The sequence below is a fragment of the Stenella coeruleoalba genome, assembly GCF_951394435.1.
Source record: "Stenella coeruleoalba genome assembly, chromosome: 12".
Lineage (NCBI taxonomy): Eukaryota > Metazoa > Chordata > Mammalia > Artiodactyla > Delphinidae > Stenella > Stenella coeruleoalba.
In genome coordinates, this window is record NC_137158.1 from 56,693,053 (window position 1) to 56,712,996 (window position 19,944).

At 35.3% G+C, this 19,944-nt stretch overlaps 1 protein-coding gene across 6 annotated transcripts in view; it reads right to left on the reverse strand.

Moving 5' to 3' along the window:
* The window catches only part of PTPRK (protein tyrosine phosphatase receptor type K), a 569,905-nt gene that overhangs the window by 238,210 nt on the left and 311,751 nt on the right, over positions 1-19,944 (reverse strand). For all 6 annotated transcript variants that reach the window (XM_079939939.1, XM_079939937.1, XM_079939938.1 and 3 more), the window contains exon 6: positions 16,023-16,197. In XM_079939939.1, the coding sequence (XP_079796065.1) occupies positions 16,023-16,197 (175 nt within the window). The remainder of the gene's footprint in view (positions 1-16,022; positions 16,198-19,944) is intronic.

Sequence of the window (19,944 nt, forward strand, 5' to 3'; positions counted from 1 at the left end):
TTTATGAACAAATGAAAGAATGAACATAAAAAGGTAATTTAAGGTAGGATAGTATCTAGTGTTGGTGAAGACATGGACCAACTAGAACTTTCAAGCTGAAAGGTGGAGTATAAATTGATACAGTAAATTCAAAAAACTGCTATACCTACTGAAGCTGAACATAAGTATATGCTATTACCTAGCAATTCCACTTCCAGGTAGACGCTCCCCCAAAATGAGTATAACTGTTCCTTAAAAGTCAAATGCCTATCATCAGTAAAATGAATAAATTGTAGCACATTCACAAGATAGAATATCTTACAACTATGATGTCAAATGATCTACAGATACGTACAACAATATGAATGAATTTCACAATGTTGGAGAGAGAAGCCAGATGAAAGAGTATAAACTGTAGAATTCCATTTACCTAAGTTATTTATTACTATTAGAAACCAGGGACAACCGTTACTCTGGAGCAGTTGGGTTAGTGACTGCAGGGGAGTGATGGAGGCTTCTGAGGTGCTGGTAATATTCTATTTTTTGATGTGGATTCTGGGTATATTTCGTTTGTGAAAATTCATCAAGCCGTACGTTTATCAAGCTATATATTTAATGCACAATTTTCTGCATATCTACACTCTCCTTAAATAAGAAATTAAAAAATAAGTAAAGAGAAAGGTGGCTCTGTATCTAATCTAATTCTGGGCAGACTCCTGCCCAGAAACCCCCATGCCACCACACACACACACACACACACACACACACACACACACAACTCAACACAATACAATTAGAATCTCATCCTGAGATTTGAAATTTAAAGTCACTATTTATGGCAAAAATCTAATTAGGTCAAAATTTCTCTTGAAAATTCCTGAATCACTCACAAAGACTAGTTTATGTCTTTTTCCTTATATACATCATTGTACCAGCTCTTTTGGCTTGTAAAATGTTAAGAATCTCTGAGTTCAAAAGAAACAAGAGGTATGTTTATCTGCAAAAGTTTAGGCATTAAAATCTTTCTGCTTTTAAGAGGAGTCAAGTTCATCTTGGAGGGAGCAGTTGAGTTCTTTGTATAATAAAACATATTATGTGGTGACTACATTATATACAAGCATCAAGTGAACTTTTTCTGCTTTTAACTATACGTTCTTGAGAATTACTTATTTGAATTCATCTATATATGATATACTACTTTTACACAGTTCACACATTTCCCATAGCATCTCTCTATTGAAATTTACTGTTATGTAACATTATTCTGGAATCATGCCAATTTTAGGTCATTAGTGTCTTGACGTTATTTGAACTTCGATTGCACTGTCACTGTTAGTTCAAAGAAAAACTCTGTGAGCCCATCTCACAGCATCTCTCTGGATTTTTACTCAGCAAACACAGAAATGGAGCTACCCTGCAAGCGAATAATTTGAAAAAGAGAATCTGGCTCCTGATTTGACTTTCAATGTGAAGAGCTACTCAGAGCACATCCCTACCTTGAATATAAAAATAGAGTAAGTGGAGGAGAAAACTTCCTCCAGAGCATACATTAAAAGTTTTCTAAATCCTACTTCACCAAGCTAAAAATGATAAGATGATAGAGGTAGTCTATAAAGAAAGAAATTTTTAAAAATACGAACAAGACTGAGAGTCTGAGATTTTCATCTGACTTGATCAAAGATGACTAGACCAAAGAAAAACCCACCTTACTGACTGCCATCCAGGAAGCTGCCTGAAGTTTTTAATATTCTTATGAAATTAAGGATAAGAGCTGGTGGACTTTCTTTTACTACCAAGCACTGTACCCTCAGAAAGAGGACAGGCTACTGAATTTTGAATAATTTATTTTTTCCACGATCAGGAAGCTTTAAAATCCAGAGAATCTTATTAGAGATGTAAAATATTTCCAAAGTTTTGTAGAGCTACAGAGGCAATTCATAATTCTTGATGTAAAATCCAAGAAATGTTCGGGGAAGAGGGTGAAGAAGAATGCAGAAGGAATATCAGAATAGTTAGTTTCCTAGCTTTTCATAAACCACAGATGTACAAGATTCTGCCTAGATTCTAACAAAGCCCTCCTAGGCTTGCTGAAATTTAGCTTGAGTGAGCATGTACAATTTGACATGTGAACATGAATGCACGCAAATGTTTATGTTAGTACATCAGAATCTAGGATAGGGACATGTGTGGTGGTCACAGTTTTTAAAATACCCTGTATTTGATTTTAAAAGTGTCATACATTCCCTATTCTTCTGTTGAGAATCACTGGTATAAAATGATAGGTTATAGGTATCATGCTACTTGTCAGGGCAGGATGTAGTTAAAAACAGTAGTCAAGCATTATAGCACATGGCATAGCATAGTGTTGCCACGGTGAGGTGAAAACAGTACGAGCTCTGGAGTTAGACTGAGGTTACAATCTGGGGTCAGCCCCTAAAGGCCATCTGATCTGAGCAACTTTACCAATCAGCCTCAGGTTCCCTATGGGTAAAATGGGTATGTTAAAAGTTGTTAATACGAAATTAGAGAAATAATGCATGTAAGCCATATATCACAGCACCTGACACATTGTAAAATTATTACAAATGGGTGCTTTAATTACAGGTTATACTAAATATTTATATTCTGATTTATTAAATTTACATTCACCTAGAAAGAAGAATAAATGGCTTACCCATGTTCACCATCCCCTTTTACTTCAACCAGTTACTAAAATAAGCTTATGAGTTGGTGCTAAGCTACACTGACTACCAACATAAAAGGAAAGTGAAGAAATTTCAGGCACAAAAATTCAAGAGGAGAAACAAATCCCTAGGGACATGCTCTCCTTATTGACATATTTCAGTCAAAAGAAAAGTCACATTTACAGATAACTTTTTAATTTCCATGTACTTCTTATTAACTACATCTGGAATAGTTATTTTTTAGTTGCAAATTAAAAGGAGAGGCATAAACAGAAGTTTTGTTGGCTTCCTGGACTATCATGGAAAAAAACTAGAAAAGAGAAAGGGATTATAGTATTATCATGCACACAGAAGAAGTATAATAATATGTTATAATTTAAAGACTTAGATATCCCCATAGCTACATATAGAATTATAAGACCCTAAAGATCATGTGTCTTAGTTATTTTTATAGTTATTTTTATTAGTAAAAATTACAATGATCAGCCTATGGTCACTGCTCAAAAATGTTAATCAAATCAATGAATAAATTGGAGTTTTTAATGTTTATAATAAAATAATATTTTTGTTATTTAAAGTGAATTGAAAAGAAGTGAGAGAGAAAGAATAAAAGTCTGATGGTATTTGAAACAAACTCTATTTTATTTTAGTATTTCAGAGAAATTCTCTTATAGGAATCAAAGAAACACACATTCAGCAAGAAGGTATAGTTCTAACACCCAGCAGAAAGAAATGTGCTGCTAATGACAAAAGGTATTCATAAAAACAGTTTCAATTGTATCCTGAACTGTTGCTAAGTCATTCAATCAAGGCATTGGCAACAACAGAACACTTTATTTTCAGTATCAAAAGAAGATTATCAGAATCAGTTGCTTAAACCCATTGTAGATAAACAAGATAGTACTTTAAAAACATAGGCAAGTAAAGCAAGAAAATTTAAAGTGTTGGAGAATTTTTAAAAATAATTGTGATAAGCTTCTTATAAGTATCTTAAGGATAGTTTCATGTAACACCATAGGCTCAAGATGATGAAAGGTCACTAATATATTGCCAAACACATTTTTATGAGATAAATTCAATTATAATTGCTGTGACTATTCCAGCCACAATTTAGACATAGAATCCAATTATCCATTTCATTTTCATTTATACCTCATGGGCTAGATCATTTATCATGTTTCATGATAATGATCAGAAGACACATGGAAAGTGATTTCTGGAGGTAACAAATTACCTACCATATTAGCATAGCTTATAAGATCCCGTTAACAACTACTATGCATAAATATGAGGTAATTAAATTTACAATGTCAGGAGTGTTTGATATGCTACTTGCTTCCTTCGGAGCTGCCAAAAATCTGGGTTGCTAAATGCAGCAAAACCATTTGGTTGCAAATCAGGAATCATTATGCCGCAGAACTCCAACAGGTAGCTGGTATGCTGTGGCTCAAGAGGATGAGATGCGTCTTTCATCATCTGGTATTATTACTTCTTGCCACCAAACCATCCATCATTACTGCACAGACAGCTTGAAACGATAGTCCTGTACCCTCACATTACTGCTCCTTGAACTCTGTCTCATCCATCTTTTGCATCATTCTTGATTCACAGCTAAGTACCCTCTCCCAGCTGCAAAACCAAATGTGAACCTGTAATGCCTTTAACCTACAGTGCCTCTCTAATAGTAATTGATTTCTCTTTATTACAGAGCCACAGTTCAGAAAAGAATACCAATGCTTACTGATGCCGAAAGATGATTTTTAAAAAACCCGAGTTACAGAATTCCAATAATTGTAGGAAAATACATTATTTTGTTTTGTTTTGTTTTGCAAGTTAGGCTTCAGAATTGCATTAGTATTTCTACTTGAATATTTATTCATAAGACTCAGAAACACAGATATAGACAGATATAGATGCCTCTGAGTGCAAAAGCACACAAGCCAGAAAGAAAAGATAGCCTATAATAAGTACATAAATGCAATACTTTAATCTGAAAACTATTAATCAGAGTTTCAAATATACTTAATAGTAAAAATCAGAACTTTAATGTACTTAGTAGGTTGAAACAGCAAGATGTGTTTTCATCCTTGACACAATGCAAACAAAAGACAGGGATTAAAAGTTAAATGCAAGAATATTTGTCAAAACTGCCTTTTAAAATAAATCTCTCACCTACCCATTTTTTTCCTTCCTCACTGATTGCTAAGAGAACCTTCAAAAATGATACCAGTTACACAGTGGTTGGTGTACCATAAACTATCCTAGACTAAAAGGTTTTAATTCTGCTCCATCTGAATGCTGTTATAAAAGTTTAATAAATCAAAATGATCAAAATGTTCCCAGTGGCAGATTGGGATTCGGTTTCCAATTCAAATTCTCTTTAATATACAGCTCCGCTGACATCTTGCATTTCCATCATCCACGTTGAATCCCAAACACCCGGCTTTTCATCATTGTGATGCATCAGCCAGTCCGGTCATGGTAACTACTTTTTAACAATCCTGCACAATACAAAGAAATGTCAAACCTGGTGGGGGGTTTAACATAGCACAATTATGGCAGGTGGGAACTCTTTATCTACCCTTAAGTAAATATTTTTAAATGATGCGCTGCAGTGAATGACATTCTTTGAGGAGTGAGAAATGCTGTTGGCCAAAAGTCTTAGAAAGAAAACCTCCCCCCTTCCAATGCTTTAAAAGATTGATGTAAGAAAAAAGACATGTCTAGGAGCATTATTATCCGGAACACTCAAATTCTGAAGAGCAGAGAAAGTGAAGTCTTTGGAGAGCTTGCTTTGTTTCTATGAAGTAAAAAGTTTTCACAGAGAACAGGAAAAAGATTTCCACTTAACAGATAGTCTCAAATCCGACCAGGAATCTACAGGAAGCAGCAGGGGAAAAAGTGTTTACACATGATATATCTCACATGTGTTTTTATATATGAATAATGTCAGGAATAAAGACAGACATTATATTTAACCATGTCAGGGTTCTCTTTCTAAATTTTCCATTTAACTGCATACATCTGCTTTTATGCTAAGTTTAACAACATGAAAAATTCTAATGATATTGGCTAAAGACAATGAAATGGAAGCTTACAAAATACGAAGAATTTCTATACACTATCTATTGTTGAATTTATCTTGTGTTGAATCCCCATTTAATAACCTTCAACTAGTTGAAGCCTTTCCCACGTGCCTAAAGATTTAAAACCTGTCTCTCCAGTACCCCAATCAAGAGTTTACAACTAAAATTACCAACTATGCTCTCAAATAAGTTCTTCTACAGGCCTTCCAAATTTTTGTCCATAATACCATATTTCGCCTAGTATCCCAGGCTGACTGTTCTTTCCCCTGTCATTTCACAATGTTCTTAACAATATCTCCACCATTATCTCTCAACCTTGACTTGCCCTTTCCTTCACAATTCCCCTCAAGGATGCCTTCCCATCTCAAGTTTTTAAGACTTTTAGAGCCCCCTAAACTTACTCCCTGCAAACTCATCATTCTCCAAATCATCTCTCATCCTAGTTCTCTGAGACAGATATGAATACATGAGTAACCTACTGCAAAACTCCCCAAAGTTCCCAGATCAAATGACATAATAATTTATATTCCTTAGTCTGGCATTCAAATTGCTCCACAGTTAGGCCTCAAAGTACACTTTCAGGCTCATATCAGACTTTCTCCCTGGAAGACACTGTGTCACGGTCCATATTTAATACTGCTCACCAAGAGCATATGTTTTCCTATGTAACACCCTCCGCTTGACATGCCCTTACTTATTTTCAGCTATCCAAACCCTACCCGTCCATCAATGGTAAGATGAAACATTGCCTCTTCCTCAGCTCATTCCCTGACCACTAAAGTCAAGGATGAGGTTGTCCTCCTCTGTTCTACACATGAAGACCATGTCATTCATATGGCACTTTACAATCTATACTATATTTTGTGTCTTTAACAATTATTTGATTATATCTGCTGGATGTTGGCCATGGTGCTGGCTATAGAAATATAATACTAAACAAGCAAAAAGGAAGAGTCCTTGACTTAGTCAATCTAGTGGTGGAGGCAGATGTTAGGAATGCAGTAATATATTGAAGACTTGTGAAGATGCACTGGAGACAGAAAACACCTAGGCCCTAAGGTTGAAGACAGCATAGCACGTTAAAGCAAGTGAAAGAAAGCCAGTGTTGCTAGAGTTTGGTGAGCAAAGGAGAATCTGGACTGGAGAGGTGGACAGAGCCAGATGATGGTGGGCCTCAGAGATTGCAATGAGACATCTGGGATTGATACTGCATGAACAAGAAGCCATGAGAATGGGAAGAGCACACACTGACTTACTTTGTGTGATATAGTCAGTCTGTCTACTATTGTGTGAAGACTGACCTGGAGGAGGCAAGTGCTGATGTGGGGAGACCAGTGAGCACTTTTAGTGAAGTAAAAAGCTCACAGATATAGAGAATAAACTAGTGGTTACCAGTGGGGAGTGGGGAGAGGGAAAGATAGGGGTATGGGATTAAGAGATACAAACTACTATGTACAAAATAAATAAGCAACAAGGATATATTGTACTGCACAGGGAAATATAGCCATTATTTTGTAATGAAACTGAAACTAATATTGTTAATCAATTATACTTCAATAAAAACAAAGAAATAAAGTATCAGCACAAAAAATTTTCTTAATTTAGAAAAAGTAAAAAGTACAGTAAAAAGAAGATGGTGATATGGATAAAAGCAACGGCATTAAAGGTAAAGAAAGTGCTGAGCACCCAAAGGGTACGTAATAAAATTTGGAAAATTAAAGAAGCAGTTAAATAACATTCATATTTCTATCTGCTGTATTTCATCCAACAATGTGAATGTATTTGAGACCACTTTCTTGTACAAATCTTTGTTCTGCACATAGTAATGGTAGGCATTACATAAAGATCTTTTGAAAAGTTAGAGCTAAATAACTCTGGAGAAAAAAACTGTAAAACAAAATCAATGAATTTTCTTCTGTACTAGAAAATAACTATCATTTGGCCTTTAGGTATTTTGGGAAGAAATGAAAGAAACGCAAATGAGATAAGAATGTGAAAGTATACATGTATTTGAGGGAACGAAGAAAGTTCAGGTGGAGGAAACAGCAAGTGTAACAGCCCTAAGGCAGGAGTATGCTTGGAAGAGTCAGTGTGCTTGCTGTGGATTAAGGAAGGAAGTGAGTGATAGGAAATAAATTTTTAGTGGTACCCAGGGCGTGTTTCATTTAAAGCCTTTTGGACCAGGAAAGTGCTGTAATTCTTCTTTTTCCTTAATGTGAAGGAAAGTCACTGGAGGGAGTAACATGGTAACATGAGAATAGCAATGGCTTCTTCCGTATGCATATGAAGATGACAGAAAATGCCAGTGGCAATTAGGAAGATGTAAATAACCACGTGGGTAAAATTTCTTTCCAACAAGCGTACAGGTTCATTCATTTGCAGTTTCTTTGTTGCCGTAACACAAGAACAGATTCTCTGCCATCGTAACTAAATCTGATTTCGAATTGCACAACACTGCAGAAAAGACAACAAAATATGTTCTTGGTTTAGGGGTCAGAAAGCAGGAAACGGAGAGCAAAACAAAGTTACCTTCCAAATTATACCCTAAAGTTAAATGTAATCCTGTCCCTATAGCCCATAAGAGATGAGACCACCTCTGTAGGCCACTTCTCTAAAAACAAACATCAGAGCTAAGAGAAAGCTGTATAAGGAGAGGTTCTTATGGATTTATGTACTGAGAAAAGCTGCACATACACTCCCAAAATTATTTAACCTCTGTCCAGTCCTTAGTCTCCAAATCCTCACTGTTAACACTAAAATGGTACAATTTTTTTTCTTTTTTATAAAAACTAGTAACTATGAACTAAATAAAATCCATGCTGAGGACTAACAAAACATAAATGTTTATCTGTACTTATTTGTGTTGACCTTGCAATTGTTTTTATTTCTTACTAGACTAAATGTTTCTCAGAAAAGGAAATAACATGATTTATATTAACCCAGCTGGAAAGAAAAGTGCTTTCTATGGTAATACGATAGACTTTGTCGAACAAGTTGGTTTTGACTGATTTACCTAATATTGAACTTCTACCTAACATTTCATGAGTGTTTTCTGTTTCTGTGTATTTCCTAGTTTGTACTTAGTAAGTCAAGTTCCTGATGCCATTTTACTAGTAAGCAGAATGTGTATTAGCTAGCTTTTAAAAAGATGTGAACATCTAACTGGTAAATAGTTTATATTAACTACAAAAAGCTAAACACTGAAATTCACCTGTCAGTCATACACTGGTTGGGAAGCCTGCTATTATCGACTCTCTAAGAAGATGAAGTGGTGGGAAAGTGGAAGAAACTCAAGTCATGTCCCACCACAATACTTATACCACCATCTATACACATTGTACCACTGAACACTATGAATTATCTCTCTGCCTTGATGACTGATTTCAATCTGTCAGCTAAAGAGCTTCTGTTTATAATGGTATAAGACTCTATAGTACAACATTATTTACCAAAATAGTGCTTAATAAATTTGGTAAATACCCATTGGTATATTTTCTACTTGTTACGGGATCTTATTTTTCCTCCCTATGGAATTAAAAATGTGACCAAAATCAAAGTCAAAACTCTGTCAAAATATTCAAGAATTCTACATTTTCCTATATAATTAATTAAATTATAAATTGCTTGAGAGCTGAAACTATGTCTGAGGTTTCTTTGTAATTTCCTGGTGCCTATTACTTACCATTTTAAATACTCAATAAAGACTGCTAGCTGATTTTTCAATGAAGTTACAAATTGACTTCATTGCTTCCTTTTTGGTTTGGGGTAGGTAAGAGAAAGAAAAAGAATGAGCAGAGAGGGGAATATAAATTAGTTAGCCCCAAACTGTTAGTCTGGGAAGTTGATATATATCCTTTAGAACAAACGAACGCAAATTACATTTATCACAGACCCCAAGAGAACAGAATTAAGAGGCTCAGAAGGAAAATATAGTGCTCTGAAATCAAATTCCCTAGAGTTCAACAGAAAGAATTATTTGGCATGCAAATCATTCTGCTTCCTCTTTGATCTTTCTCAAATTCTTAAGAAGAAAGCTTCAACAAAAGCAAAATCCCCAAAGACACACTCCAAAAAAATAGTGACCAGCAACTCAACTGCTAAACATTAGGCAGAGCTCTAAGTGTGACTCACCAATGCAAATACACTCAGAAATCCTTTGGGAAAGAACTCTCATTGCATTTTCATTTTTAAAACAAACAAGAAAATAAATAGCATGAAAATAACCACTCAGGCAAGACAAGTGCTACACATTACCATTTTCATCAAGTAGCATGAGGAAACTCAGAGGAGGAGAAAATTAACAGCAAAAAGTATTTGTAATAATGGTACACAAAAGTGGATAGAACAGAGCTTCAGTAATAATATACTAACTGAAATAAGGACCTCCAGTATCCTTTTGCTCATTTAGAATTTAAAAATGTACTAGACATCTTGTAAATTGAATCACCTGAAGACTCCAAATGTTCCTTTTATGATACTCAAGGGTAGCAATGTAACATTTTTAGATGTGCAACATTTGGGATCTCCTTCATATTTGAAACATTTGGTATCCCCTGACTGACTGCAGGTGCTTTCCTAGCCACGTAGGGGCAGTTGGGGGAAATTTGTATGTGGTTTATCCATGCATTCTTAAACTTTTATTATAGTTCAGATTTTGTAAAACATAAATGTTTAAATTGAATTCTCCAAGGTAACTCTAAATTTCCTGTCAAGTTGACTAATTTTCACAATGGAAGCAAAGAAAAGGAATCTTCAAGTCACCATTAAGAAAAAGGACCTTTATATGAATTCAAGAGTCTGGCAGCTGTGCTATGAAAACTAGTTAAAAATCAATAGTGTGTGGTGTTAAGCAGAATGCTGAAGGACTCAAGCTAGAAATTCCATGGCTTTTCACCACCAACTACGAAAAGTATTAATATGTCATGTTTTCCACTTCCCAAATGTCCTTGCTTCTAATATAAAAATACTAAAATGAGACAGTCAGATCTGATTTTTAACTGATATACACACACAAAAAAAATAGAATACAACATATTAGTTAAATCAAGATTGCTTTTCAAGTGAGAAGAAAATTCATGCTAAACAAAAAGTCACCCTCCCTAGTTCATACGAGAAGGAAAGTGACAGGTTCAGACCCTACAAAAAACACCTGCCATCGTCTTTTCCTGTATGCCAGCAATCTTCCCTCCATCTGTAGGTAAGGGGGAAATGCGGTTCATCATCCATTCCCTGTATCTTTTGGGGTCAGCCCCACGCTCTGACTTCAACTACATTTTATTTATTGTCTTTGCGTAAAAACATGTGCTAGGTGTTGTAGCAAGCAAAGATGAACTAGACATACTCTAATGGAACATAAACTACACCTTTCTCCCACATTACTAAGTTCCGAACTCTGCATGTCCTTCAAGGTAAAGTTGTACCTTCTTCTGAAAAATTCCCTCAATTCCTATTTTACCTGAATAGAATTAATGACTGCCTTTGAATAGCATTGTTATGTTCTGTAGTCCCATTTACAGAAGTTCTCTACTGGCCATTCCAGTTGTCTCTCCATATGCAGCCATGCAATTTTTGATACCTGTGAGAGGTCGTAACCTCTTTATCCCCAAGTGGATGAGACCAAAGAAGTATGTAGCCATATGGGTATCCTATGACCATGAAGAGACACTGGCTTAGGATAAAAACCAAAACTAAGAACTGCAGAGTGAAGAACTGGAAAGAACCTGGATCCTTCCTGACTAAATGAACCAACCCTGGAGCCTATCTCTGCACCTTCTAGTTATAAAAGTCAGCAAATACATTTTTATTTTTTACATTAATTTGTATTGTCTTACAAAGGGAAGTACCAACAAGAATCCAAAGTCCTCATGATTTTAAACACCAAAATTTGTTTTACAGGCCCACCTACACTGGTACATGTGTTGACATTCACCTCACTTTACAGCTAGAGGTCAGTGGTATTCATTAGGAATAGATAAAAATATTAACAGAATATGTATGTCCAGAGAATTTTGATAATGGTGATAGCTGCCACTAAAATTTTAAAGTCCAACCAACAACAAAGACAAACAAAATGCTATGCTTTTCACATTAAAGAACTTCAAAAATGTAATTGGAGTTTCACAGATAAGAACTTCAAAAATGTAATTGGAGTTTCACAGATAAAAATTTAAAAAACACAGCTAACAAATGGGAATGGAAATTGAGTGTCAGTTGTAGCAATCAGAATTTTATAGTTCATTGTGGGTCAGTTGGCTAGAAATTTAGTTGGGTCTTTGATTCAGCCAGGTGGAAAAGAAAGGAGAAGACTGCAAATGAGATCAAGATTGAGAATCTATAACATAACTTAGACTACAAAGGTGGTGCTTTTAGTCTGAAGCTTGTAAACATCATTTTAACTATTTCACATTTTTTACACTTCCATTTTGTAGAAACATGGAGCAAAACATCTGCTCTTCATCTCATCTCTGTAAAAAGTTCTTTGTCAATAAAGATTGGCTTTCACAAACAAAAGGTTATCATTACTCAAAACGATCTGGAAGCAAACCTAAAGTCGTGATAAAGTATATTCTGTTTAAGCACATTTTATTTTTTCTTCCTCTGGCTGTGGGAGAACAGGGATCAATGCTCTTCAACATGAGAATTTTGCAGTGAAATTTTCATTTGTAACAAACAGCAACCAAAAAGCCTTAAGCATGCCCTGTCACTTTCAGTTTAGGAGAAAATGCACTAATAAACTCTTACCCTTGGGTCATCTTTGACAACAGGCAATACTATGCCAGCTCTTATTAAGGACTATTCATATCACTGCCCCAAAAATTTCCTTTAAAATTACCATCTTTTATATGCATGTAACAGGATGTCAGCTTTGAAAGTGCCAATGAGAGACAAGACCTGTCACCATAGTTAATTCTCAGCACTAGTTCAACACCAGGAGAGCTGACCCTGAAGGGTGTGTTTTGTTGTTAGTAATATTTATTCGGTGGTTATCTGGACAAACAAGAAAACGTGTTGCTTTATATTAGTTTTCAAATAAAACAACAAGCAGAGTATCACCTGTAAGTATCAGATACATAACAAACTAAAATATGTTGAAAAGAAAAAAGAAAACTGCCAAAACTATCAAAATACATTTCTAAGATGTTAACACACTCTGGATAGTACATTCAAAGTGCCATCATATCTTAAACCAACAGGTACAATATAAAACCTAAAACAAAATATAGGTTAAATGCCAGGACTTTCTTAAAAAATAAAAAAATTTAAAAAGGGAAAGAAAAACAGCCAAAACTTTCTATGAAACTCAAGAAGTGTCCTTTTATAAATCTTACTGAAATAATTATTCACTCCACAAGCGACACTCCTAGAATAGAAATAATGGAGTTTCTCCAAGTAAAGAACACCAAGCTTTGATAAAATGTACTTTTCAGATCAGGTAAACAAGAGAAATCTAGTAATCCAAAATAAATCTCTTTTAAAATAAACAGGCATTGGGCTTCCCTGGTGGCGCAGTGGTTGAGAGTCCGCCTGCCGATGCAGGGGACATGGGTTCGTACCCCGGTCCGGGAAGATCCCACATGCTGCGGAGAGGCTGGGCCCGTGAGCCATGGCCGCTGAGCCTGCGTGTCCGGAGCCTGTGCTCCGCAACGGGAGAGGCCACAACAGTGAGAGGGCCGCATACCACAAAAAATAAATAAATAAATAAATAAACAGGCATTAAATGGCTATCTGAAAGAAGGAAATTTATCTTTAAAGAGAACACCTGGATAAAAGCTTCAACTCTGCCTTCTATGAATTGTTGAATACATCGGGGGCCATTCCCTCAAAAAAATTTTATATCTATGTATTTATATCTATATTGATATAAGTATGTAACTGTAAGTTATTCAGAAGCACTCTAGCTGCACTATTAAAAGCCACCATCTGCTTCAGGGGCTGCACATCGTGCACGCACATACAAGTACAGTGAAGATACAGTGAGCATGATGACTCAAGAATACACCCACCTTCCTGTATCCACAGCATCTTAATCACTCTGAAGATTACCCAAGGACACCTTCAGGCTTTTCAAAAGTACCTTCAGGCTCCGGTGAGAAAGATTCAGCAACAGGGCTCACCAAAGATGAATATACAAACATATATGAACATAAGTTAAACTGCCTCTCTATCTAAACACCAGAGTTAAATATTATCATATTTTCTTATTTGTCAGTGAACTGGGGCTATGATTTCATGAACTTAAGCAGGTAATATAAGCTAACTCAGGAGCCATGAGATAAGTTTTATTTATAATAGAGTCCTATACAATTTACAAAGATAAGCTTTTTTTTTTTTTTTTGATGAGCTACAGAATCTCTCGTGACAAAAGCATTACAAGTGGCTAATAGCCTTATTTAATAATGCTAATGCGAGATAAAGCTGTGGTGGAAAGGAATGAGCCTGGCACCAGGAGTTAAGAAACACGGAATTAGGGCTTCCCTGGTGGCACAGTGGTTGAGAGTCCGCCTGCCAATGCAGGGGTCACAGGTTCGAGCCCTGGTCTGGGAAGATCCCACATGCCGTGGAGCACCTAGCCCCGTGGGCCACAATTACTGAGCCTGTGCGTCTGGAGCCTGTGCTCCGCAACAAGAGAGGCTGCGATAGTGAGAGGCCCGTGCACCGCGATGAGGAGTGGCCCCCACTTGCCGCAACTAGAGAAAGCCCTCGCACAGAAACGAAGACCCAACACAGCCAAAGTAAAATAAAATAAATAAATAAATAAGGCAAAATTCCTTTAAAAAAAAAAAGAAACATGGAATTAAATTCTGGCTCAGCCAGTTATTAGATCTTTGTGGCTCTGGGCAATTATCAAATAGTCTGAATTTCAATTTTCTTTTAAAAGCATTAAAGGTTAAAGTATTAAAATCAAGTAAATCTTTTTTTTTTACATCTTTATTAGAGTATAACTGCCCTACAATGGTGTGTTAGCTTCTGCTATCAAGTAAATCTTAAAATAATACATGACATCAAAATACATTTGATGTCAAGCATTATAAAATATATTAACTTGAATATGGATGTATCTCATTTTCTCCTTCCAGCCTCTAAGCATTGACACATGCCTTGCTCTCTGCTTGCTGGTCCTTCTTTCTCTTACCCCTGCCTCTCACATCCACAATCCTCATCTGGAAAGGCCTTCCCTGATGTCTCTGACAAATCTCAGTCCACTTTAGATGTTTTTGTTAAAATCTGCCAAACTTCTCCTTGAAGAGATTTACATGGTTTATAATTATTTTCATTTGTGTCATAATCGATTGATGCATGATAGCCTATTCAACAAAGCTGCTTTTCCTCTAAATATTCACACGGCTGATGTCGTCATTTTTTTAAGGTTTCAGCTCAGTTGTCACGTTCTCAAAGAGGCCTTCCAGATAATCTTAACTAAAATATCAATCTCTGTCATTTTGTGTATTTATTTTTATTCATAACACATACCATGACTTGATACTACATCTTCAACATCTTCCTATATGATGTGCCTAATATACCTCAGTGTTAAGCTATATATGGGCAGAGTCTTTGTATTTTACTAACCACTGTATCTCCACAATCTAGAACAGTGGAATATATAGGGACTCAGTCAATTTTCAATGAATGTAATATACATTGAGCACTTGTACTTGTTTTTCCAGTATTCACTAAAGATATGTACTGATGCATCATAATCCCTCACAATTCTTCTGGTAGCCTTAGTATCCCAGAATACTGAGGACCTCTTAGAAAGTGTAATTTTCTAAGATTCCATAGGGGGCCAGAATTAGTGAACAGCCACAACTGGGTTTTGATACCGGTAAAATTTACGGGTATACACGGGGATAGAAACTTTGACCTTGACATAATTGCCACAATGCTTTGAAAAACTAAAGTATCTAGAGAACTACTGTAAACAGGAAAAATCAATCTAAAGTTAAAATACAAACTAGATGATGGCAATATGGAATAAAGTATTTTTTATGTTTAGCCCTATTAGAGCTTTTAAAAATAGATTCCCTTCGATAGAAATCATTTGCTGAAAACTTGCCTGACAAACTATACAACTATAAACTTGCCTGACAAACTATACAACTACAGTCTTAATTTGACCTTAAGACATTTTCAGAACTTTTATAATGATATGGTTTTATAGTGACTTGAGATGAAGAGTACTTGATTTAAAAATCGATCCAAATATCTACAAAAGTTGCATTGTTCTAATGAAGTGATGTCATTTCATGAAGTGAAAGCAATTTTACTTTACCTCTTACAATAAGTTGAGCAAAATTGGACACACCAGAACCTCGTTCTGACTGAGTTACACAGCGATACAAATCCTGGTCGGTTTTTGTCACTTCTTGCAATCTAAAGGAAGCAGCAAATCTTCTGTGATTGATGTTCTTAGTCTGCGCTACTGGTATATCTTCTCCATTTCGCCTCTGTAAACAGAAACCAATCTTTAAAAAACAGGTTCTTAACATTTCCAGAAATCTAAAGCATCTTGGCAATGAACATCTGTGATAAGTTATTCTTGTTTGTTAAAATTAGGCGGAAAATATCTGTGTAGCCCCACAAATTTTTACCATTGTCTTTCAATCAGGAAAAGTATGTAAGTAAACACTGCTATCCTTTAAGGGGTGAAGTGCTGAAACTATGTAATAGTAATCTCAGTTTTCCATAAAATTGTTATTAGCCCAGAGTATATGAATTAGCAGGACAGTTAATGGCCCTTTGGCAAATGATCCACTGCCCCCTCCCTTCTGCCAGACTCCCTATATATAAAGTCTTCTTTTCGCCCTTATACTATACTGCATGTGCTTAATAGGTTTGTCCCCTTCAGGAGACTGAGACCATGCCCAATGCATCTATTCTAGATGTGTAGCATGCGATCGTGACTATAAAATACTAATGAATAATTTAGAGTCAAACCAAAATCTGTACTCTTTGCAAATTTTTATCTCTTTGGCATTAATGACAGCCAACTTATACCATTTAAAAGAAATAATCAAAGGAACCTAAAAGTTAAAAGCATACCTGTCAACTTTTAAAATAAACTATTGGAAAAACATATTTACAGTATCAGGGTGCCTCACACAAGACCATAAAGGAAATGGTTGAAATATTCAAATATAATAAAATTTCTAACTTCTATATGTTGAAAGACATCATAAATAAAGTGAAAAAAGCAAGCCACAAGCTGTAATAAGATATTTGTCATGAAAATAATCATCAAAAGATGAATAGCCAGGTTATGTAAAATTCATCTACAGTTCAATAAGAAAAAAGACAAACCACCCTATCAAAAAATGGACAGGCTATAAAAAGAGAATATGTGTATGTCTAATAACCATGAAAAGAGATCCTCAACCTAAATTTAAAAATTCTTTATGTCAAAGATAGCACAAAGGGCAAAGAAAAGCTACAACTATGAGAGAGAATTGGTCATGAGCCTCATCCTAACTTCTTGTTGGTAAAATGCTAAGTATTCCTGGTACCCTTTCACACTACTTGAAATATCATTTCATCACTAGATATGGAAAACAGAACCGTAAAATTACTAGAATTGTAAATGGTTACAGTCATTTTAGAAAATAATTTGCTACTATCTAGTAAAGTTGAAGATGCATAAAACTTAGGACCCAACAATTCCACTTCTACATTTCTATGTTTGGATCACTCTTCTATGTGTGTTCACACAGATATGTACAAGAATGCTGAACTCAGAATCGTTTGTAATAGTTAAGTATGGGAAAGATCCACATATTCCTGAGTGGTGGATAAATAAACTGAGATTTATCCATTCAGTAAAATTCAATGTGGCAGTTAAACTAAGCAAACTAAAACCAGTAGGGTCCTGGTAAAAAAAAAAAAGTTGAACATCTCCTGCATTCCACTGAAATACATGTTTAAATCTAACAACAACAACAACAAAATCCTTAACAAAAATTAAGATAGGAGACAAAAATGAAAAATGTCAACTTCTATTAAATTAGAGTGGTGGGTATGTTAGTGGTCAATTTATCTTTTTTTATAATTGTTTTTGTATGTTTGAAACACTTTGCATTTTTTTAAACAGGTAAATAATAAAGGAATCACCCTATTACTTTAATAATTTTTAAAATCCTAAAATCCACTGTACCTTTAACACCCTTCTCCATATCTGAAATGATATATATGTGCAAATTATGTTATACATATGCGTATGCGCCTGTATATGCATATATACCTAAGGATAAAAAAGTCCCAATTTTGACTAAAGTCAAAATTTTTCACTCATTCAGTGTTTTGTTGACTCTTCTTTCCTGACCCACAGATTCCATGATTTTTGCACCAAGATCCTCTGCTCATTCCCTTGAATAATAATAAAGAGAAAAAGCAACTTATACTCAAAAGCCCTAAAATATAAATCCATAAAATCTAGCCTAAATTCTCTTTCCCTATAAACCACATGAACAAACAAACAAACAAAAATTTTACACATGAGAATCTCAAACAGCATGGTTTTCAATTATCATATCATTTGATACCATCTTTCTAATTGGAAGGCAGCACTGTTTAGACAGGTACATGCCCTCACCTCATCCTCCCCTAATTTACCCCTCCAGTGGCACTCTCCATCTTCCATCACCTTTCTCAGTTCTTCCTTTAGCAAGACCAGCCAACTCCTGCTGCCCACCTTGTCTTCTAAATCATCTTGCTTGTGCACACACAACACTCACGTCTTTTAACACCATGTCTTTTTCAAAAATCCGTCTTCTCTTGTGAAGAGTTACTAAGTACCCTTAATGTTTCCCTCTGAATAATTATTATTTCATCTTTCCATCTTAATTGACATTCATCTCACAATAACACTTTCCTCCAAACTTTTCTCAAAGGAGGGCACATTTTCTTCTACTTTCTTACCCTTTATCCTTGTTCCTCACTTGCAGGCCACTCTTTCACTATCCCACTCAACAGCCTCTCAACTTCCAGAGTTCCCAGCTTGCCCAAAGAGCCTTCCAGTCAGTTATCTATCAGGTCAGATTATCCTTTCCACCATAGTTCTGTGAATATTCTCAGTGATCCCAAAACTCACTCTGGCCTCAGTGATGCCCAACAGCCTTCGTTACTACCTTGTCCCTACGCTAAGATAGTTTTCTCAGTTTGAATCACAATTGCCCGGGACATTGTCTCCTATTCTTTCAATCTTCCGCATTGTCAGTGAGACCTTACTTTCTGACCCTTTACTTTTACAAGCAGCCACTTCAGAGATTTTCACTAGCCTGAAAGAATTCTGGATTTTTAAAAACTTTCCATTGTTATACACTGCCAATACAGGATATACACTATTTCTATGCAACAATTACAAGAACACTACTGACTTTTGCTGCAATCAGTCATTTGCTCTCATGAAAAATCTGAATTACCCAACAAGGGAGACCAAAAGCTCTTAGATATTCCTAGTTGATGCCCACAGTGCCACGAGCTATGAAATCTAACAACGTCCTCTCTGCCTCAACCTCACATTTCATCAACTTATACATACTCTTCACTTTCCATTCCCACTGAAATTACCATGAATAGTGTCTCAAAAACTCAAAGATCATCATAAAAATGTAATCACCAGCATTTCTATCTTGAATCTCTTCTACAATATATTCTATATATGTCCTTTTACCTTTTTGTGTACTGAAATCATCCTGAAGGTAGGGCTTCAAATTTTGTATTTTTTCTTCCACAGCATCATATATGTAGTATGTTATCATTATTTAGTGGGTACTCAACTTCTTTGTTAAAATGGACTAAAATCGCTGGTATTTTTAGAGACAAAAGTCATGTAAAACTTCCTTAGTTTTTCATAAATTTATATAACAAAATATATAAAAATCATTAATTACAATTAATAATAAAAGGAAGCTACAAAAATACAGAACCTCAAGGACATCTAGAGATCATTTATGCCAAGCTCCTTCTGAACTCAGAGATGTTGAGGACCATCAGGAGATCACAAAGTTGATTACATTGTGTTTGTATTTGTGTGTATTACTATACTAACATAACTATATATGCTTATATAGGATACACATTGTTTCTATAATTAATGAGCATAGTACACTTAGGTGCTATTTATCTCTTGAAATAAAATAACAATAAAAATAATTATAGAGTCATAACATTCAGATTTTTCTTCAAAAATCATTTAATAA